The sequence below is a fragment of the Quercus lobata genome, chromosome 3 (assembly GCF_001633185.2).
Source record: "Quercus lobata isolate SW786 chromosome 3, ValleyOak3.0 Primary Assembly, whole genome shotgun sequence".
Classification (NCBI taxonomy): domain Eukaryota; kingdom Viridiplantae; phylum Streptophyta; class Magnoliopsida; order Fagales; family Fagaceae; genus Quercus; species Quercus lobata.
Window position 1 is genome coordinate 10884424 of NC_044906.1, and position 24301 is coordinate 10908724.

General features: G+C 31.3%; 1 protein-coding gene across 1 annotated transcript; it reads right to left on the bottom strand.

Annotated features, from left to right (window-relative positions):
* Positions 1 to 12166: 12166 nt before the first annotated feature.
* Positions 12167 to 14575, bottom strand: LOC115980318 (receptor-like protein 9DC3). Its single transcript, XM_031102582.1, has one exon. The coding sequence runs from the start codon at positions 14573 to 14575 to the stop codon at positions 12167 to 12169; it is 2409 nt and encodes an 802-aa protein (XP_030958442.1).
* Positions 14576 to 24301: the final 9726 nt, after the last annotated feature.

The following is a 24301-nucleotide window of genomic DNA, read 5'->3' on the forward strand; positions in this document are numbered from 1 at the left end:
TATTAAATCTAAAAGAAAAAAAAATCGCAATTTCCTAAATACAACGTGCATCGCAGAATAGTTGGTGTAGAATTTGCTTGCTTCAAATAAGAAAATTTTCAAATTTGAAGGTACCTTATGTCATGCTTTTAAATATATATATATATATATATATACTTTTAAATTATCATAGATGTAACTTTTACCCAAAAAAACAGGAGAGCATTTGAGTATGCACAACATGTGTACATTGACTTGTCCGGGAGATTTGGAATAGATCTTGAGGGATTTTTTGTTTTGTTTTTCATTTTTGAGACCATTGATTAATAATTTTGATCAAAAGCTAAAAACATCTAGCGTGTTTATTAAAATGTTGAGACTAGTTTTCGATCGATGTGGGAGGATGTTTCCAATATAAGTATCCACGATAGAATAGGATGGGAAATAAAGAGAAAATTAATGAACAAACCACTTGTGGTAACCAAAAACAAAAATAGTAGCCAGAGAAATAATCAAAATTTGAAAGTGCACACAAACCCTAGATTACGAATTAATTCGAAGTATGATATTGCATGTTTGCGCAAGATGCATAAAGATTCGAAATGCTGAGAATGTATAGACATGTTATAATACATGGGAATTTAGAATGAACTATATATATATATATAAAATATGACATATATATATATATATATAAATATATAAAATATGACAAGTACTGTTTGCATGCATCCTTTCATAAGAGTCGCAACCTTTGGAGTTTGGACAATTGTATATCTCTTTGTAAAGGATTATAAATCCTTCATCAAATAATACAATCATGATGTGAAAAAACGATAATTTTGAGAGTATATGATGAAGTACAAAACGCTATTCTATGGTCCGGCTTATAATAGCTTGGAGACATTGTTTAATACTTTATTATTATTATTATTATTATTATTATTATTATTATTTTATACAAGATAGAATTTCTACTCTAATATAATCTAAGTGTATATGTGTGTGAAGTTCTCTCTTGAAAACTTGAACCCCGACCCTTACCCCCCACACTCTACGAACACTTATACTTTGTAGAGTAACCATCGCACCAAGGGTATGCAATGATAAAACATTGTTTAATATTTATAATACTAAAGGTAGAGATGTTATTTCTGCAAGGGCAGTATAGCCAGATATGGACACTTTTAATCAGTTGGGTAAATTAGCACTAACAAAAGCTATCATTTTGTGGGTAAATTAGCACTAGCAAAGTCTAGTCAAACTGGACCGGGTTCTGATTTTACTATTGTATTAAAACTTAGTAAAAAATAAAAAAGAAATTGATAATATTATTATTATAGCAATTAAAAGAAGATTATTTCGGTAAAATAATTTTGGTCCATTTCAGTAAAAATAATAACAATAAGGAGATTACAAAAATAACAATTACAATAATCATCATTCATTCTTTGGGTGTCCCGTAATGATTCAAAGTCTATATACAAATTGTTAATTTAATTATTTTATTATGAAATTCACGTTTTGAGTCTTTTGACCATCGGTTAAAATTATTTATTTTAAAAAAATTCAATTCATTTTTTTAGTAAATGTATCATTTTTTTGATAGCTTTAGATATTTGACACAAAATAAAATTAGTAAATAAGCAACCGAATTTTAAATTTTAAAAGTATCTTAACATGTTTGAAACCAAAAATCTAATTAATAGAAGTACAAATTCTAACAAAATAGAGAAGGAAGCACTATTTGTTATCGGCTAGTGCCTAGTACATCACTACCAATGTTGTTTAATAGCCTCATTAGACAGATCACAGAATAAGGCAGCTCACTTCTTAGCTTGCTGTTCTCTTACTTCTGCTGTTACAGGTCCTTTTGATTTGGGGCATGGCCCTCCTGTTTTTGTAAACTCTGTTTCAATAAGTTTGCGAGTCCTGCTCTGTCCTTGTATCTGGTATTTGCTATGTTTTAAAAAATTTGCATTTCATCAAATAAGCAATATTGTAAGTTTTCTGTTTTAATTTACACAACAAAAAATCATATATATATATATATATATATATTGGTGTCAATGTTGGCTACAATAGAGTACAATAAGGGAATAACATATACTACGATGCACAAGATTAAAAAAATCATTTATATATATAATATATATATATGTGTGTGTGTGTGTATAGGGTACAAAAATTTAATATGATACTAGCACCACGTATCATACCTGGTGCTGAGGAGGTCGGTACAGTTTTGAGAAGGCCATATCCTCGGACGGCTAGGCCAAGGAGGCAAGCCATGGCCACGTCAATGGCACATCACCAGAAGAGGCCTCACTGTAGAGGAAGAACTTCAGATGGGGGATTAACCCTGATATGACTAGAGGGATGGTAACTGCCACCACATCTAATGCACCCCACTAAACCCCATGGCCACATTTATGAGGAGAAGACCCCTGAATAGTACTGTCTTGGTTGCTGTAACTCACAAAAGACCTGAGAGGGGCGTCTGATGGGACAAGCATTTGAGTAGTGTCATGCACGATCAACAGGTGGAAGGTCTATATCAGCTAAAAGAGACTATATAATGCAAGAGATCCTCCAGGAAAAAGAATCATCGAAAAATCTCTAGAGAAAGCACTATAGCAGCCAGAACTGAAGTTGTACCCAAGCCTAAAAGAAATATATATTAGGACCACTCTTCTTGAACCTTGTCAAGGAATGATTTCTTTGCATAAAGCGTGTTTTTCTTTGTTCTCTTATTGTCTTTAATCCATTATGCGCGTTTCCCAATACATTGAAGTTCAGTTTTTAAACTCATTCTCTACAAATTCATTATATTGAGCTCTGTAAGTCCTAATCCAGTCACTTCTTGAACTTGGGATCCAAACAGCACCCCTACAATATATATATATCTATTGTGACATCTAGAGATATATAGTAGAATTATATTGTCAATTCTTTATTAGTTGGGTTAAGCAGTTTTAAGTGCGTACAAAATAAACGGGAAAAAGGGATTGTTCACGTAATAAAGACAAAAAATGAAATAGAAAAAATATAGAAGAAAAAAGGGAAGAGCATGTAGTTAGTGCAATCATAAATATAATGCGTTCAGCACAAGTTTTATTATATAGTAAAATCAATTATAATGAAGATAAATCAATTATAATGAAGATAAATCAATTACAACGGCGCCACTTTTGAACATGAGGATAAATCTGGGATCGACGTGGTTATTTGGGACTCATCAGGTCAGCCTATTGCAGCTCTTTCTCAACAAATCCCTTGCGCTTACAATGCAGTGAAAATAGAGGCAATTGCAGCTACCAGGGTGCTGGAATTCACTAGGGAGGTTGGGATTAATAATGCTGTTATGGAAGGTGACTCATGGTTGGTCCATCATGATTTGATTAATGATGAAAGTCTCTTCTCCATTTGACTTGCTGATAGAGGATGTTAAGTCTTTTTCCAGTTGTTTTAGTAAATTACTCTTAACACAAAAAGAGAAGGGAACAAGTTTGCCCATAGTCTAGTTAGACATGCTATTAGTGTTTCCGATTATATTATGTGGATAGAGTCTGTTCTTCTGCTTTCTTATAATGTTTTTCAGGCTAATTTAACCGGTACTATTTAATCCAAAAGTTCACTGGATGGTTTCTCAAAAAAATAAAAATAAAAATAAATATCTTCATTAAATAACCAATGAGAACATAAGTCTTAAAAGTTTTTTCAACGCAGAAAAGATTTCATCAAAGACTTTAAGAAAGATGTAAGATAAGGATAGAGTTGTTGTCCCAATTACTTTTTTGAGGAAAGTAATTGGCTTCCTTGGGTCATATTTGAATTTTATATTTTATTTATTTTAATTGTACAAGATTAATAGCTTTACATTTAATTTTATCACTATTTACTTAATAGTATTTTCTAAATTTATTTTTGTTCAAGAATTATGCTTTTACATCAATAAATATGATGAATATAAAATTTGTAAATTTATGTTAAAAATGATTTTATTCTAAATTAAAATGTTTTTTATTTGAAAAATTAATGAACACAACTTTTAAAGCTTGTTTATATTTATTTTTTTCTATTCACTTTATAAAAATAACGAAAAGTTGTTTGAAAGTTGTTTTTATTGCTTTATATTTTTTTAAGGGTAAATTTTCATATTTTTACACATTTAATATATTTATTTGTATTTTAAATAATATTAAATTAATTGTGACGTCATTACAGTTTGACCTCGGTTGAACCTCGGTCCGACCTTAAAAACCTTAAACATCTCCCTTCCCTAGTTCTTTGAACAGTTCGGGTTTGAAAACCTTTCCTTCTTCAAGTCACATGTAGTAGAGTGCAAAAAAGTGAATGTATGTGATGAGTCCAGAAAAATCATTAAGGACGTCCACCTTAATGGATGACCTTGTGTCATTAGTAGACCATCAAAGTAAAAGATGCAACCATTCAAGCACATTTAACACATTAAATAACGACCATTACTTATCGGCCTTAAAATTTCATCAAGACAGAAACCGTTACACTCAGGAAAATAACCACCTGCAATTATGTAAAGGAAGACATTTATGAGTACAACAGCTACCCAAGCCACTTATAAAAGCGACAATCCACCTCATTTGCTTGGGTATGTGTAAAAAACCACAAAATATTATCTACATACAAAATATAGAGATTGATACTAACTTAAGCATATGAGGCTCCCCACCGAGAATAACTTAGTGATCTCTTCGATTAGCTTTCTTTTTCTCGCAAAATCCTAAAAGACCTTCCAGAGCTCCTGATTTGGGCGAGTAACCCAATTGGTGATTTTTGGCATCAATAGTATGTACTTTATGTATAATAATGTGTGTGAAATAAACACCACTCTATAAAGGAATTAATGGTTCCGCCACTTATTTAAGTTCCAATGCCCGGTCGAAAGTTTTCATGATTTCATTTTCTGAAATGTGAAACTGCCTGTTTTTCAATTTCACTTTTGGCCACATAAAAGTGTTTTTACTAACTATTTTGTCTTGTGTGGGTTTTTTATTTAACCGTTAATGTGAATACACTTTCACTAACCGGATATTCCAACATAAATATTCTGAATAACGAGGACTTGACTCTTAAAGGTTCATGATAATGCGGTTGGATTTTTTGTCCCAACAAACCAAGTTGTCCTCATAAAAATGATTTAGAATCATATCTCAACGAGAACTAAGAATAGTCTTAATCAACGAATCTCATATTATAATCAATTCAGCCTTATACTCTACTAAATTACTACACTTACTGTAGTTGGCTGCAAGACAACAATAACTAACTAAGAAGTACAACACATAACAACACAGAAGCCTAATTAACACTATACAACACCCTAATGCATGTCCTATCCAACTAACAATTAACTTTGTATATCCACTGAACACAGTGATCATAGCAAATGTTGCATTGTACTGGAGCCTTAACAGGCACTAATATGTTTTTTGGTATAGACAGAGTTCAAATCTCAAATCTTTTATTCGTCGTCGAGAAACTTTACAAGTTGAGCTAATTGAAATCCATGTAATTAATTAAACATTAGGTTGTAATGTGTATGTAATAAAATTTATAATATCTTTAACATCACTTTTTAGTTTCCAAAGTGTCCTATCCATTTCCCTAGTCTTAGTTGGTCACATTGTTAGTTGTGTTTTGAATATTTAATTTTGATTAGATGTTTATGTCTAGAAAATGTAAGTTGTCAATGTCGTTACTCATTCTTGAGAGATTGTTCCAAATTAGTCTTATACAAGTTCACGTATGAAATGAGATTAGCGAGTGTTGTTCAGAATTAATTTTTTTTAGCCTTTTGGTGGATTCCAATAGTTATCAAGTTTCTTGTTTTGTACTCCCTCCATCTCAAATTGTTTGGCTTAGTTAGAAAAATCCAATTATTTAGGGAAACATTATTAACTGTCTTATCTCTTTAAAAAAAAGTTAAAAATTTCCTAAATTACCCTTAAACAAATTTATCAAAAAATTATTTAAGAAATAAAACATTTCTAGTATTGGCGCCAACTGCCAAGCAATTTTCGAAGTTATTGTAGATTTCAAATTCTATTATTGTACTATTCTTAAGCCTATATTCAAATCCAAATTCTATAGCCACCAAGCCTAATCCAAATTCAAACCTTATCTTTAAATCAAATTTTAATACGGTAAATTAGAAACTCTACTGGTGGCAAAACAATAGCTTTAGTGGATTTCAAAATTTAGGTTTTTAATTTTTTTTAAATTAGAAAAATACTCCCACAAATAAATTAAGGGCATAAAGGGAATGTTAATAAATTAATAGTGTTTGACTTTTCAAACAAGACATAATTAATTTTGGGACATCCCAAAATGGAATACATGCCAAATAATTTGGGACAAAAAGAGTTTACTTTAGGTGTATTTCCAGAGTCGTGAACATTTTGTATCTGTTGCATTTATGTTTCTTTTGGTTAAAAATTTAATTTCATTTATTTATCAGTATATATAACTATGTTACTATATATACAGTGGTAGTTTAAGAGTTCCAATATTTTTGTACTTATAGTGCCATGCTCAATTGTCAAAGTTTGATATGCACATGCAAATATAAAATTGAATTCGAGTATCTGTAGGCAGTTTCAGACATCAATCCTAAGCACAGCATTGAGGGGCCTTGTGGACAAAATGTGTCTCCGACACGTTTTCATGATTTCATTTTGTGATGACTGATGAAATGTGAAAGTATAGCTTCTTGGAGATGTGGTTATTGGATGAACAATGTGGTTAGACATGCTATTCATGTTTCCGATTATATTGTGTGGATGGAATCTGTTACTCCGATTTCTTATAATGTTTTTCAGGCAAATTTAACCGGTACTATTTAATCCAAAAGTTCACAAGATGGTTTCTCAAAAAAAAAAAAAAAAAAAAATCTTGATTAAATAACCAATGAGAACATAAGTCTTAAAAGTTTTTCAACACAAAAAGATTTCATCAAATACTTTAAGAAAGATGTAAGATAAGGATAGAGTTGTTGTCCCAATTACCTTTTTCAGGCAAGTAATTGGCTTCCCTGGGTCATATTTGAAATTTATATTTTATTTATTTTAATTGTACATGATTAATAGCCTTACATTTAATTTTATCACTATTTACTTAATAGTATTTTCTAAATTTATTTTTGTTCAAGAATTATGCTTTTGCATCAATAAATATGAATATAAAATTTGTAAATTTATGTTAAAAATGATTTTATTTTAAATTAAAATGTTTTTTATTTGAAAGATTAATAAACACAACTTTTAAAGCTTGTTTATATTTATATTTTCTATTCACTTTATAAAAATAACAAAAATTTGTTTGAAAGTTGTTTTTATTGCTTTATATTTTTTTAAGGGTAAATTTTCATATTTTTACACATTTAATATATTTATTTGTATTTTAAATAATACTAAATTAATTTTTACATCATTACAGTTCGATCTCGGTTGAACCTCGATCTGACCTTAAAAACCTTAAACCTCTCTCTTCCCTAGTTCTTTGAACGATTCTGGGTCTGAAAACCAAGTCTTTCCTTTTTCAAGTCACATGTAGTTGAGTGCAAAAAAGTGAATGTATGTGATGAGTCCAGAAAAATCATTAAGGACGTCCACCTTAATGGATGACCTTGTGTCATTAGTAGACCATCAAAGAAAAAGATGCAACCATTTTAAAGCACATTTAACACATTATATAACGACCATTACTTATCAGTCTTAAACTTTCATCAAGACAAATACCATTACACTCAGGAAAATAATCACCTGCAATTATGTAAAGGAAGACATTTATGAGCATAACAACGACCCAAGCCACTTATAAAAGTGACAATCCACCTTATTTGCTTGCGTATGAGTAAAAACACAAAATATTATCTACATACAAGATATAGAGATTGATACTAACTTAAGCAGATGAGGCTCCCCATCGGGAACAACTTAGTGATCTCTTCGATTAGTTTTCTTTTTCTCACAGAATCCTAAAAGACCTTCCAGAGCTCCTGATTTGGGCGAGTCACCCAATTGGTGATTTTTGGCATCAGTAGTATGTACTTCATGTATAATAAATTAATAATATGTGTGAAATAAACACCACTCTATAAAGGAATTAGTGGTTTACACCACTTATCTAAGTTCCAATGCCCGATAGAAAGTTTTCATGATTTCATTTTCTAAAATGTGAAACTGCCTGTTTTTCAATTTCACTTTTGGCCACATAAAAGTGCTTTTACTAACTACTTTGTCTTGTGTGGGTTTTTTATTTAACCGTTAATGTGAATACACTTTCACTAACCGGATATTCCAACATAAATATTCTGATTAACGAGGACTTGACTCTTAAAGGTTCACGATAATGCGGTTGGATTTTTTTTTCCCAACAAACCAAGTTGTCCACATAAAAATGATTTAGAATCATATCTCAACAAGAACTAAGTATATTCTTAATCAATGAATCTCATATTATAATCAATTCAACCTTATACTCTACTAAATCACTACACTTACTGTAGTTGGCTGCAAGAACAACTATAACTAACTAAGAAGTACAACACATTACAACACAGAAGCCTAATTAACACTATACAACACCCTAATGCATGTCCTATCCAACTAACAATTAACTTTATACAATTAATTATCCACTGCACACAGAAATCATAGCAAATGTTGCATTGTACTGGAGCCTTAACAGACACTAATATGTTTTTTTTGGTATACGCTGAGTTCAAATCTCAAACCTTTTATTCATTGTGGAGAAACTTTACTAGTTGACTTAATTGAAATTCATGTGATTGATTACACATTAAATTGTAATGTGTATGTAATAAAATTTGTAATATCCTCACCGTCACTTTTTGGTTTCCAAAGTGTCCTATAAATTTCCTTAGTCTTAGTTGGTCACATTGTTAGTTGTGTTTTGAATATTTGATTTTAATTAGATGTTTATGTCTAGAAAATGTAAGTTGTCAATGTCATTACATGCTTAAGAGATTGTTCCAAATCAGTCTTATACAAGTTCACGTATGAAATGAGATTAGCGAGTGTTGTTCAGAATTTTTTTTTTTTTTTTTTTTTTTTTTTTAGCCTTTTGGTGGATACCAGTAGTTATCAAGTTTCTTGCTTGGTATCTTTTAGGTGTATTTTCAGAGTGGTGAACATTTTGTATCTGTTACATTTATGTTTCTTTTGGTTAACGATATTTAATTTCATTTATATATCGGTATATATAACTATGTTACTATAGATACAATGGTAGTTTCAGAGTTCCAATATTTTAAACTTATAGTGCATGCTCAATTGTCAAAGTTCGAAATGCACGTGCAAATATAAAATTGAATTCGAGTTTCTCTAGGCAATTTCAGTCATCAATCTTAAGCACAGCGTTGGGGGGCCTTGTGGAGAAAATGTGTCTCCGACACGTTTTCATGATTTCATTTTGTGATGACTGATGAAATGTGAAAGTATAGCTTTTGTCATTTTCATTTTTCACTTTTGACTATACAGAAGGAACGGTTCCTAGAAACTAGAAAGGATAGAAACATATACTCTCAACGTCGTTTCAAATCCAAATTATAAGTCAAGTCGTCTCCTGTTGTGGAAATTTAGAGGTGTTGCGATTTGGTTAGATTTAGTTGTGTTTATGTTTGCTGGGATATTAAGAGGTTATGGAAAGTTAGTTACCTGTTTTCTGAATGCTATAAACTATCCATATTTTTACTTAACATTATTTCAAACAATTAAATAACTGAGGGTATAAAAGTTATTTAAAAAATTTTGTATAAAAATTAAAATAAAAAATTCACACTATTTTCTTAATGTTTTCATTTATCTCAATTTATAAAGGTCTACACATTTGTTCAATAATATTATGCATTTGCAAACTACTGATATAATCAAGAATGTCACGAAGTTAGCTCCAAAAAATAAACACCAAAATAGCAAATCATATGTTTGTGTATATGGATGTTCATTTTTTTGAAGTTAGCATCTTGACACTCATGTCTGTATCAGTAATTCACAAATGTATAATATTATTTGATAAATGCGTAAATCTCTAATTAGGATAAATAAAAATTTATGATACTAAATTATTAAAAAAAAAAGCCTTAGACTACACACAAAGTGCATGAGATGAGACTAATATTAATTATGAGAGTCTAGGAATTTGATTTGCATATTATTCAAACTCCATTAAATATAATTCTGTATATTTTTTTATTTCTTATTTTTTTGGTGAATAAATTTCCACTAGTCTTCCAGTCCAATATAAATTTCTTTATCGCATGACACTAACGAGGATATAAGTCTTAAGAGTAAAAATTCTTTTGCACAGGGTCTTACACACTTTTTTTCTTAAGCTTATTAAAATACGTTGCGTGAAAGAAACACAGCCCTAAGTCTTAGTAAAAGTAAATGAACGCTGTCGCAGGGAAGATGCAACCAGATACTTTAAGCAATATTATATTATAGGAGATAATGAATGGATTTGTTCTCTGTACGGATTTCTTTATTAGGAATAAGCAGTCTCAAATGTGTGTGTGCCTACTTATAAAGACACACATTTGAGACTTCTTATTTGGGCTCAAATATACTCCAGTCAGGGGCGGAGGCAAAGGGAGGGCGAGAGGGGGCAAGTGCCCCCCTTGACCTCGTAAAAAAAAATCTAAAGTAGCTATCTAAATATTAGGTTATCAAGTATTTTGACCTTGACACAAACGTTCCACACCTAAAGACTAGAGAAGAAAGCAATATCAGGTGCAACTCTTCCTAACATTATTTTGTCTTTTTCCAAACAAAACAAAGTTTTGTGAGTCCTACTTAACACCCAAACTGTTTTTCCTTGTCACATGTTCTCAAGCACTGGAAATTTTTCCTGGGGTGCTTTTCTTAGGGAAATTTTTTCCTCAAATAAGGTATTCCCACATAATCATAATAAAAAATATATATTTAGGTCCTTGTATATCAAACTAAAACCTTAGCGTTCCTTAATCTTTTTCTCTTCTACTTTAACTTTTTCATAATTTCAATTTTGAAACACTTTATTTTTACTATAGAACCAATTTTAACTACTTACTACTTAAAGAATAGAGTAAAAAATACTGAATTTTGCATAAACCAAAATGCAACTTTATAATTCTTTTATATTGATTTATTTTCTCAATTTATTTTAAGGAATAAAATTACATGTTTAAATTCTATATATTTAGAATAATCTCTTAATTTGATTGTTATTAACTATGATTTTTTTTTGTTTTATTTATTTTAATAATATGAAATATATACTTATAATCAATTGAGATTATGGAGAAGCCAAATTATAATAATGATTAAGATTCAAATTCTAAACAAACTCATATTGAGGTGTATTTTACTAATCTTCCAATTGAACAAATTAAATTATGTATGAAAAAATAAATTAGAGTTTATATTATATTAGATTTTGTATGACAATTGCATTAATAGTATATAATTCTATATCTATTTTTTTTATTAACATCGATTAATAATATTTAGATTAATTTTACTTTCAATCTTGTCATTTAATTTTGCCCCCCTAAACTGAAATCTTGGCTCAGCCATTGACTCCAGTATGTCTGTTTTCATCAGTAAACTCAACAACCCAAAAACATAAGTTTAGAATTGGGGAAACCTTTACATAAAAAAATAAAAAATAAAAAAGAATTGGGGAAACCAAATATGAGCCCAAACATACTGCAGTAAATTTCGAACAGAAGTAAGGGAGCTATTTTGACAGGTAAGTCTTCCAACCACCTGTAGCTCATCACAGAATTTTGACCTTTAATTTTCACAATTACAATTGCGTTTAACATAACAGAAATCAAAAGAACTTAACTCAATAATTTGGAATTAAATGGATATCCTCCGTAACATGGCCATACACTTACTTTTATATATATAAATATATAAATATATAAATATATATATATATATAAATAAAATAAAAGAAGGAATGCATTTGGCAGTTGGCACAATCATAATGTATATAACATAAAGTCGATTATATAGTAAATACATTGAGATGATATAGTTTAATACTAATACTTCCCAACCCAAAATTAATACATAAAGAACAATACGAAAATGAGGAAGAAACAAATAAAAACAGAAGAAGAAGGTGAGGTTGCTTCTCAGTTTCTATATGTTCCCTTCTCAAGTTCCACTATTGTACTAGTTGTGCTTTGCGTCATTTCAAAGGCTTTCATCAACCAATCATCTTTCCTTGTTGTGGCGATGTTGCCAATTATTACTCCAACAATGAATCCAAATCCATACCCAACCAAAAGTATTTTCCATCCAAATTGAAAGAGAAACCCAGGTGAGTCCAGAGTTCGATCGAAAACTGCAGGTGAAGAATCAAAACCCCAACATTTCTTTGATAATGGATTTCCACACAAACCTAAATTTCCCTCAAAGGAACTAGTTTCAAATGTGTTGAACTGCTTCCCTTCTGGTATAGGGCCAGTGAGATAGTTATGAGAAACATTGAACCATTCAAGGAAAGTAAGTTGTATTAGCTGTGGTGGAATCTCTCCTGAGAGCCTATTTTGAGAAAGGTCTAATGATTCTAATTGTGTAAGATTCCCCAAAGATACAGGGATGTGTCCAGTGAGAATGTTATTGGAAAGATTAAGCATATTAAGATCCTTTAAATCTCCTATAGATTTTGGAATCTCTCCAACAAACCTATTGCTAGACATATCGATGGCTCTAAAAAAGTCTTGGACCTTGTTGTATACTGTATCCACGCCTTTATTTGTTATTTTCATTGAATAATCATAATAGTAATACAAATGGTGTGTCCCCACATTGAAAGATTGTTTTTCATGAATATATGTCAAAGGGTGATCATGTTTATCCAATTTCAATGCATTCCAATTTCTAAAGGAATTTAATGGCAAATTTCCAGTAAAAATATTGTAAGAGAGATCAAGGATTCGCAAGTTTGAGAACTCATTATTGGTTTCAGGACTCTCTAATATTTTACCATAGAATTGGTTTGACCGCAAGATGAGAATCTCTAAATTTGGAAGATTTTCCAACCAAGACGGAAAAGTGTCACTGAATTGGTTATTACTAACATCAAGGGCCTTTAGCATCGTACAATTGGCCAATGATCTTGGTAACAAGCCTTGGAATTTGTTCCCTCTCAAACTAATCATCCTCAATTTGCTTCCATAGAACATATTGTGCAAGCATTCAGGAAGTGAACCATTAAAGTTGTTATTAGACACATCAAGGACATGAAGAAAAGTCATGTTGCAAATCCATTTAATACCACTAAGGTAATTATCAGAAATATCAAGAAAGTTAAGATTCCCTAGGTTGAAGATAAAGATTGGAAACTTGCCTTGAAACTCATTGCCTGCAAGACCTAAGTCATTTAATAGTGTTAGCTTCCTGAGCCCTAAAGGAATCGGACCAGTTAGATGATTGTAACTCATGTCAAGGATAATCAATTGTGTGAGGTTTGCAAGCCTAGAAGGGATTAGACCAGTCAAATGATTATTGTGGAGGCTTAGAAGACCAAGTTGGATGAGATTTCCTACTGAAGATGGAATGCTACCCACTAAAATATTATTTGAAAGGTCAAGGTAAATGAGATTTGTGAGGTTACCGATTGAAGATGGAATGGACCCTAACAAGCTGCAACTGGGCATTTCCAAAGCAATCAAGGAGCTAAGGTTTCCCATTGAAGAGGGCAGCTCACTAGAGAAATTGACGCGTGCGAGGCTCATTTGCTCCATGGGGCTGTGCCAGTATTGAAAGTCAGGCCAAGAACCATTGAGATCTTCGTTGTGATTTACGTCAAGATTCCGTAAATTCGGTAGCATAAAAATGCCTTTTGGAAATTCCCCATACATTCCACAGTCAAGGAGATAGAGGCTCCTTAAATTAGACATGTTTGCAAAGATATTAGGCACGGTGGAGGATATGTTCACTCTACTCAGATCAAGATCTTCTAGAAGGGTTAGATTTCTAACTAGGCTCCTTAGGCTCAACCTTCCCAATTGCAATAGGTTTTTCTTTGAATCGTGGTTCCAACCCAGATCCAGAGATGACAATTGGGACAACTTTGAAACTTCTAATGGGATTTGACCAGAAAACATAGAATGAGCTAGATTGAGATGTGTCAGTCTTGAAAGATTGCCTACTTGGGATGGGATTTGAGAGTAGTTGAAGTAATTGTCAGCAAGGTTAAGCTTTTGCAATTGAACAAGACGAAAGAGAGTGCTGCTAGGGTTGATTGAACCAAGGAGACAACTGTTACTGAGGTCAAGGCCAATCACGTGGCCTGTGGCCTCATCGCAGTTAACACCATCCCACGAGCAACAATCAGTACTGTTTTCTCCTTCTGGAGTCCAAGATCTGATCCTATCACATGCATTAGGAAAATAGGAAGCAGACTCTTCTATGGTAAAGCTTTGCTTGAATTGCAACAAGGCTGACCTCTCATCATCATGGCATAGTGGATGCATGGAAGGAGAAGAATGTATATGATAAAACAAAGGGAGAATGTAAAGCAGGCGCATCAACATGGTGTAACAAAATGAAAACCCCATGATGATGATTATGTCCTAAACTCCTAATTATGTATGTTTAGCACTCTTTGCTGCGTAGTTGAATACAAATTGGACTGCAAGTATATATATTACTAATTATAGACACAACCTATATGAATTATGAAGTGCTCATCGGGTTGTCGTAAATATTCCGTCTGACTTCAAAGGTGAACTTCAATTGGCAACCTTAAACGTCTTTATTAGTTTATCCTTGACGTGCTCAACAATATTGACACTGGGGTCAGGGTGGTGTGTGTCATATCACCAAATAAATAATTTGGCAAAATTTGAACAAGTGGAGCAGCAAGAAGGCGAGGTAAAGAGTTGTGAAAGTTAAACACGGTAGGACTGTGGTACAAAGATTCGTGTTGCCCATTGTAGCAGAGAGGGAGAACAAGTGTGAGTGATTTTCAAAAGAATATAATAAAAAAGTTATTACAAAAGAATGTGATAACTGACATAATTGGTTCAAGTGGACAAGTTGATTTATAATATGATGTCGAGACTATTCTTTCCGCGTGAATAATGATGGTATAATTGATAACTGATAGTCTAGTAGGCGGAAAATTATTGTCACTACAAAAAAAAAAAAAGGTTCTATGGCCGCGTTTTTAAAACGCAGCTATATGTCAAAAAAACATGGCTATAGCCTATAGCCGCGTTTTTTTAGGCCACGCTTTTTAGTGTGGCCTAAAACCTGTGACTATAGGACTGACGGTCCTATGGCCACACTTTTTAACCGCAGCCCAAGACCATATTCTATAGCCGCGCTTAAAACGTGGCCTAAGACCAAGACCTATCGCCGCGTTTAAAACGTGGCCATAGGATTGGACCAATGGTCGCGTTTAAAACGTGGCCTAAGACCAGGACCTATGGCCACGTTTAAAACGTGGCTATAGGATCAGACCAATGGCTGCGTTTAAAACGTGGCTATAGATGACAACTTTTATTTTTTAATATATTCTTTTCTTAATATATTTACCCAAGTAGTCAATTATGTTCTGATTACAAAACAATATATATTACAACATTCCTTATAGGAATTACCACAATTTTTTTTTTTTTTATAAATATTTATAATAAATATATTCAAATATGTGACCAAAAAAATATATTAAATAATAAATTATTTCATACAATATCAAATACAACAAAAAAAATAATGAGAGAAGAGAAATTAAGAAAACAATAGAAAAAAAGGGGGACCACTCATTTCATTAAAAATATAAGATAAAACTCATATTTTATGATGAAAATTTGAAGTCTCACTTGTTTGTACACACGAGCTAAGTTACAAACACCAAAAAAAAAAAAAAAAAACCATAGAAAAATTGAGTAGGCATGATTGTATTAGTTCTTATCTAGACTCATTACTTACATCACTTTTTTATCTGTCATTAATAATCTACCAATTTTTTTCCAATAAATTTCTCTCTATCACATTTAGAGAATGAACAAAATCATATCAGTCGTTACACATGAAATCCCAATACAAGTTGAAATTGACCAAAACACACCAAAATAAATTGGAATTAATTAAGAGGAGTCATGGTATCGGTTTTATAACTGGTACAAAAGAAGAAGATTGTTGTCTGACATAAAACAAATAATATGGTTAATAGATGACCTTAAACAAATTCGATCTATTCATTATGATATTCCATGGCCCAGAAAAATATGGTATCAAACGGATCTCCCAGAAAGAGCTTGGCAACTGGCTAGTGGCTACCATTCTAAACTCCAATAACATATATAACCATGTAAAGATAAACATGGTCGATCTGAGTTTGATCTCTAAACTCTACTGTAAATGATGTTAGAAGCTAGTCGTGTGGCTTGGTGTAGAATTGTTAAGAATTTATATATTATTTGGTAATTAATTAAGAGGGTTTTTTTTTTTTTTTCTTCTCCTATTCCTATTCTCAATTCTCGGTTTGATATGCACATGCCAATATACAATTGCATTCCAGTTTCCCTAGGCAATTTCAAACATCAATCTTGAGCAGTGAAATTTTGTCTGGTGTTACGCATGTATTGGCATGAAATTGTCTGAACCGAATTAAACTTTAGTTGAAGTCTTGTGTGAATAGGATTCCACTAAATAGATTTCAATATAAATAACACGATTAAGGGTCTATTTGGATACTGCTTATTTTGTTGAAATTGAAAACTTATTGCTGAAAGTATTGTAGATAAAGATAAAAGTTAGTTGAAATAGTATAGTGAAGCTCATGAATAACACCAAAAAGTACAATGAGACTCATAAATAATAGCAAAAATAAATTGAATAGTGAAATAATTTTTATCCAAACGGAGGCTAAATAACACCGATTAGAATGTAAAAGTCTTAGAAGTTAGTCAACTCAGAGAATATTTCATATTTTCATCAAATACTTTAAGAGTGGTCCTCCCAATTACTTTTTGAGGAAATGTATGAGCATTTACATAAGTCTTAAAAGTTATTCAATTCAGAGAATATTTCACATTTTCATCAAATACTTTAAGAGTGGTCCTCCCAATTACTTTTTGAGGAAATGTATGAGCATTTACATCCCATTCTTCGTAAAAGTCAAATTGTGGAAGGGAAAAATATTATTTAAATCGGTTATTAAACAGTATATGTCCACATTGATAGGAGAATGTATGTTCACATTTTTACATATAAAATTAGATGTGAAACAGTGGATTTGAGATAATTAATGCCCTTGTACGAACACAATAATTAATTTTATCCAAATTAGCATATCAAAAATTTTAAAAATTTGAAGTTATGGTAGTCCATGTATGAGTTGACATACTAATTTAAAAATATTGTGAAATTTTTGTGATTTTTGTTGTGTTCCTAACATTGCTCACTTGGATTTTATGGTCGTTATTTGCAGTGGCCGTGTGGTTGAAGCTAATTTGGAAGAATATAAAATATAATATTTTACGAAAATGATCCTCTCTGTTTTCTATTCAACTGACTACAATATTCAAATGACGTAGTCTTGGGAATAGAATATAAAGACTGATGGAGATCCATGTCAAAAATTAAGTAATTGAAATATATTTTTGCTTCAGATACTAAAAACATAAGAACAAAACGTGAATTTCTTAAATACAACATGCATCGCGGAATGGATTGGCGCAGAGTTGCTTGCTTCAGTTCTCAAAATATAATATATATATATATATATATATATATATAAATAAGACCAATGTCAAATTTGAGGGTACCTTATGTGACTAGCTAGAAAGCATGGACATGTATACAATTTCGGGTATGAGTATAACTAAGTGATACAATAATTTTTGAAACAAATAGGACAAGACTCAGCGAGAATAAGTGTACTAATTAATTATTAAATATATTTTTATTTATATTTTTAAATATTGTTAAGTATTTATTCTTTCATATATTGTTAAACATATATCAATTTAAGAACAATAATAAATAATAAAGTGAATTCATGACTAATAAATGATGTTTAAAATTCAAAATACAAAAACAAAAACAAAAACAAAAATTAAGAACCATAAGAGTAAATAAAAGATAACTATATAAGCATTCAAGATTAAAATTAAAAAGAAATAAAAGATAAGTGTCCTTCCATGTCCCAACTGTCCCGCAACTTTCAACCAAAAAAAAAAAAAAAGACATGGTTGGGACGTGTGTAGTTGTGTTCTAGACCTATCCTGTGTCTAACACGAATATAATACCCCAATTAAAGTGTTCATACTTTCTAGATTATGTCATACTATTAAAATAAAATTGCTACTGATGGCCTTAATGGTCTAATGGCACCTAGCACCTCCAGGTCTCAAGTTCATCCTGGATGTCATAAACACACTAAGAGATGCCAACCAGTTGAACTACGAATCATATTTTTAATATTTCGAAGTTAGTTTGTTTTTTTCACATTTAAGTATTTAAATAATTTTTTAGAATATCTTATATTTATATTAATCTTTTTTTTTTTGAGAAATAATTACAACATGCTGCTAACCCCACAGTTTGAACCCTTTCCCCCCTAGACCCCCAAGCACTTTGTGCATAGGGAGGTGCCAATTCAGCTACAAGATCTTTGGCTATATTTATATTAATCTTTTAACTTCATATATTAATGATCATTTTATTTATTGTATTATGTTTTACTTATTTGAAATATATATTTATAGTTAACTTAATTTATGAGTAACCTTAAGTGTAACACTGATGGTACTAACTCCAATACTAGGTTCAAAAAAAAAAATTTGAAACCAGGCACGCAAAAAAAAAAAATATAACTTACATTTATATTATTATATTTTTATTATATGTTATTAAAATATTTTGTTTAGTAAATTATGTTTATTTTTTCTTCTATTAATAAAAAATGCATTTACACTTCCCCACCCCCCCCCCCCAACTATTGGATCATTTGCATTCCTCCTATCAGAGTCCTTTAGTAACACAGAGTAGGAGGTTTTCCTTATTTTCAATAATTTAGAGAGAGCGGGGGGGGGGGGGGGGGGGGGGGGTGTGTTTGGGGGGTTACTCGATTTTATAGTTTAGGACGAAATTGTTTGGCTTTGTAGATAACTACAAGAGTTTGGCTATTAAGAAACTCAAAAGTGCTGATCATATAGCTTGGACTAAATTAGCTTGGTGCGATGCAGTGAGAAGGATCATGTTGAATTGAAGAAATTCTATGGGGCGGTGAAGTAGAGGTTTAGGTAGTAGAGAAATCCCCAGCAATTAATTTTTCTTGGAGGCATGGGGTGAATAGAATTATGCTTTTACTGTATGTGAGTGTGATGAATTGATACTATGAGGGTCTTGGACAATTTCATGGACATACTTCTTCTTCTTCTTTTTTTAACATATAACGGATAGTTTAGTGTCCTAGCATCTGGCTTGATTATTCCACTCATTTTTCATGAGACACCCCCAAAAACCCTATGGATCTATATTTTGATAGATTGAACTCGAGACCTTTGAGTTTACGACATGCCTCATACCAATGAACCCACCACTTAGATAATGCATAATCTAGTTCAATTTTATATTTAAAATAAAGAAATACTACCTTAAGTTATATATGATCATGTACTAAATCGGAATTTCATCAAAAATAAAAGTTATGTTAAGTTATTGAAGATATTTAAATAATGAATTATTTTTTATTAAAAAAATGTTGTACCCATTGCAAAAAGCTCCCACTTATGTGGGGTCCAGGAGAGGTCATGGTATGCATTCTTATTCCCAATTTATTGGAGATTCTAAAAATAAAGAATTCTTTTTAAGTTTCTCAAATTTTTAGTAATAAAATTTAATTGAAATAGTTGTTTTTTAAATTTATTATTTTATGATTCAAGAGTTGGATGGGAAATTTGAATTCTAATAAATATCTCCTTTAAAAAAACATAAGAACCTATTAAATTACAATATGAACTTTAACCATTACTTACTAATTTAGTGAATATATATATACTGTAATGATAATCTCCAAACGGTACATTGGTATTAAAAGGCTCCTAATACAAAATTGATTCCTTTGATTTTTTTTTAATCTTTAATATGCCAAAAACATTAAAGGAAATGGATATTACAATGTTCGTGCATTGCACGAGTATAGAGCTGTGATATGTAAATATAAAAGAACTTTTTGATTAGCTAGGGATGAGTCGTTTTATTGGGATAAAAAGTCTTTAAGTGTATATAAAATATAGCAAAAGGTTGCTCCACCTGATATAAGTACTAAAAAAAATTAAATTAAAAAGGAGAAAGTATGTACTTTTGTCACGACCCAAATCCATGGAACATGAATTTAGATGCATGACTAACTTGCTGAACTTATATAACTTAATAAACATAATTAATCTAAAATAAATTAAAACTCCAAAGAAACAATACTCTTAAAAAACCTTTTACAAAAATCTAAACTCCACAAATTGGAAATAATCTCCACTATATAAGAATTACAAAATAAAGGTAACTAAAATTCTATAAGTCTTCAAGTAATATTGAAGTCCCCTACAACTTCCACGCTCTATCTTGCACCTTACAAAGCGATCCAAAGGTTCTACATTCCCAACTACACTTTAATCTGAAAACAGTAATTGATGGAGTGAGTCACACACCTAGTAAGTAATTATACAAAATATACAACAGAATAGAGTCAAACATAGCGCGAGTATTTTGATTTTTCACAAGCTCATTCAATGATATCAAAAATAATTATTTCAAAACATATAATGAATTACTTAATATATATGTAATCACATCTTAAAATCATTAGAAAATACATACATATAATTGATCAGAGCACAGTGTCACATATATACATCACATATTCTCACATACAATCCTATAAATGGATACCAACATCTAGCCCCTACTAGCGAGGGATCAACACATATTCTTACATACAATCCTATGAGCAGATTTACAAAACATTCATTTTGAGTCACGTATCACAAAACAAAATATATATACAAAAAAGAATAATTTTCTTAATATTAACAATTATTCCAAATATAAAAGCATAGTGAATATCACAATATCGAATTGAACATAAATCAAAGCATGCTTGACTCTCTTAGGGAATGAATAAAAACTGAAGAGTTTATATAAATATTTTTACAATTCTTGAGTAAGTTTGAAAACTCAATTTGTTAAACGAAACGTCTTAAATACCATTTGAAAAGTAAGAATATGACTTTGAAATCACTTGGTTTTAAACAAACTTAAAGAACAAGAACCTTTTTAGAAAACTTACTTTAAAACTCAATTATTTTCGGAAAATAGTTTAGTTTAGAAACCATCTTTTAAATGAGATTTGGACATTCAAAACATTATTTAAAATTTGAAGTTTCTCTTTAAAACATTGTCTAAAAGTCGAAGTTTTTTTTTCAATGATGTAAAAATAATGCTTTTGATAAACTTTAGAAAACGTAAGTTTCAAAAACATAACTTTTGAAAACCTTTAACTTCTAAGAACCTAAAGAATAAAACTTGTGCATATTATGCATAATTGTTTACAACACTTAAATCACTCTGAAAGTCCAGCCGAAACAACCTCCAAAAAGCCTCAAAACACTCTTAAATAGGATCTATCATCAATCATAAAATATACTTAATATCCTCTACAAAATATAAAGCTTATAGAACTATACAAATGGACTCACTAGGATTATACTTTGCTGAACTAATAACACTTTCAGCACTAAATTAACGTTTTTCTAACATATGGTATTCTAATCAATGATACATTCCTGGCATTAATCGAAACTCATTTTACCATGAGGAATGCAATAGCCAACACTTTAGGATTTAATGTATAATCCCCAATGCAAACGGTGGGCCAAAACCAATATGATTCTACTCATGAATTTAACATCCATTGACCCTACGGATTAATATAAGAATTTTGGTATGGAATCTCAAATCTGTCATTATCCTTTAAAACAATTGTAGAAGTGTTGAACCTGAATGGTTCATTGTGTTTGGACTAGTCAAAGTCTAAGCAAAGACTACCAAGGCCATCAATCCATCAATCAGAGATATTGGACTTAGACAAAATGTGAGCAACCTACTGTGAAAACTGTGTGGGATTTTGGTATAAGCTGTCCGATAAAAACAAAAGAACTTTTTGGTATAAAACCGGATATATGTATGATTATCATTGCAGACCAAATACTCTTCACAATCTTTCGAAAATAACAAAAGCCATACTCCTGGATTTAATAACTTTGGCTTTTGTTCTAGAATACGTACAGTGGCAACCTAGGATTCAAAGACTAACGCAAAAGTGTAAACCGAATTCTAGGAAAAGATATCTCTTCGAAACAAATTTACATATCACTAACTCTTTTTAATTCTTTGATTCTAACAAATGAAAAATCATACCTGGAACAATTGGTTGCCTCTTCAATTTAACTCCAAAGAAAAATACACCTCCTAGCCTCCTTAGTGATAAAACCCTTCTTATGAAAATCCTAATTTATCTTTTCATCTTTATATTTTAATGCATCAAAGATATGGGCTTAGTGGGCTAGAGTTTAAAACCCACTCGAACTTATCTCTTTAGTCTCCAAGAAGTCCATAAAACATCTTCCTCTTTTATTTTTTTATTTATTTATTTATTTATTTTAATTGCCTCACTAAATTGTATGCACTAAAACTTTAATTTTCTCACCTATTTGTAGCACCACAAAATTGTCTACTCCCATCTTACTGTGCACACACATATAGTACCTCAACTCTATATTAAAAATGACAAGGTACGGTGATAATCATAAAAACAAAATTGGGGTATTACAACTTTACTCTATCAGAACATGTAGAAGCTGTTAGGGTACTTTTTTTTTTTTTTTATCACACCTAACTTTATTTAAGTACCACCTATTCACTTTCAAATACACAAACCTTATTATATTTAAAGCCCAAGAATACTTATGCTTGGCAATATTTGAAAAGCCCATGATTCAAGTCCATGGCAAAACAATTTTATCAGTGGAATTCAAATCCATAATCAAAGCCCATGATTCAAGTCCATGGCAAAACAATTTTATCAGTGAAATTCAAATCCATAATCAAAGCCCATGATTCAAACTCATGTTGATTCATTCATCCAAAGCCCAATTCTCATTGGCACTACTTCATCAAAAAGAAAAGAGTCCAAGATTATCAACGCTTGGCAAAGAAAAAAGATCACGTTAAAATGTTACCATGGCAATCATCTTATGAAAAAACTCATTGAGAGCTATCTTGAGGATTATGTTCTCGTATTATAAAACCCATGAAATACATGGACATCATTTGCATCGCGACATCCATAATATACACCTTCAAACACTCATGGTAAACATCCAAACCCACAAGATCATCATTTAAGTCATGATGAAATTATTAGAAACCATGAACATTATTTGCAACATAGAATTCGTCAAAGTAAATATTATTTACAAAAGTATTTTGAAACTTGTCCTATTGTTTCAAACATTACAACAAATTGCCCAAAGGCCCATTGCAAGTATTTATGAAAAACCCAAAAAATATTTACTAATAAAAGTCCATAAGGAATGAAAACCTATGGCAATATGTGCACACAACCCAGCCCATGAGAACAAGCCCAAGCAAAAAACACCAGCAGGAGGCAAAGGAGAACTGCCCTTGTTCATTCCTAACCAAAAAGAGTAACTAAGGACTCATACAAGGGAACCAAACCTTTGAGAATGGACTAAAGACTATCCCATCGGTTTTTTGTCACCCTCTACCTAACGTGAACAGTGCCCAAAGGCTGTCATATCAACTAAAGTCTAAAGAATAATGGAACTCCATCATCTTCCTCAAAACAGCACCAGGGGAGCTAAAACCAAATTATTCAAACTCCAACAAATTTATGTTAAAAATACTAAAAAATATTCAAAACGTGATTCATGTGCCAAGCTCATGAATCCAAAAGGGGAAAAATTGGGAACATGTGGTTTGGAGGGCATAAAGGGATCTCCAGCGGAACCCCCTTGAAGTAGACTAGAACTTGACACCTGGCTTGGGGTGTTAAATCTTACTTCTCAAGGGTCCGAATCTCAGTTGTAGCATTAGGATTCACTCATGATACATGCCTCAAATCACAATAATCAAGCTCAGCCCCAAGAATCCTGGCATTTAATGCAAAAAGCTCTAAAATCCCATCATTACCCAAAAAACCAAAGCAACCCCCTAAATGGATTTTC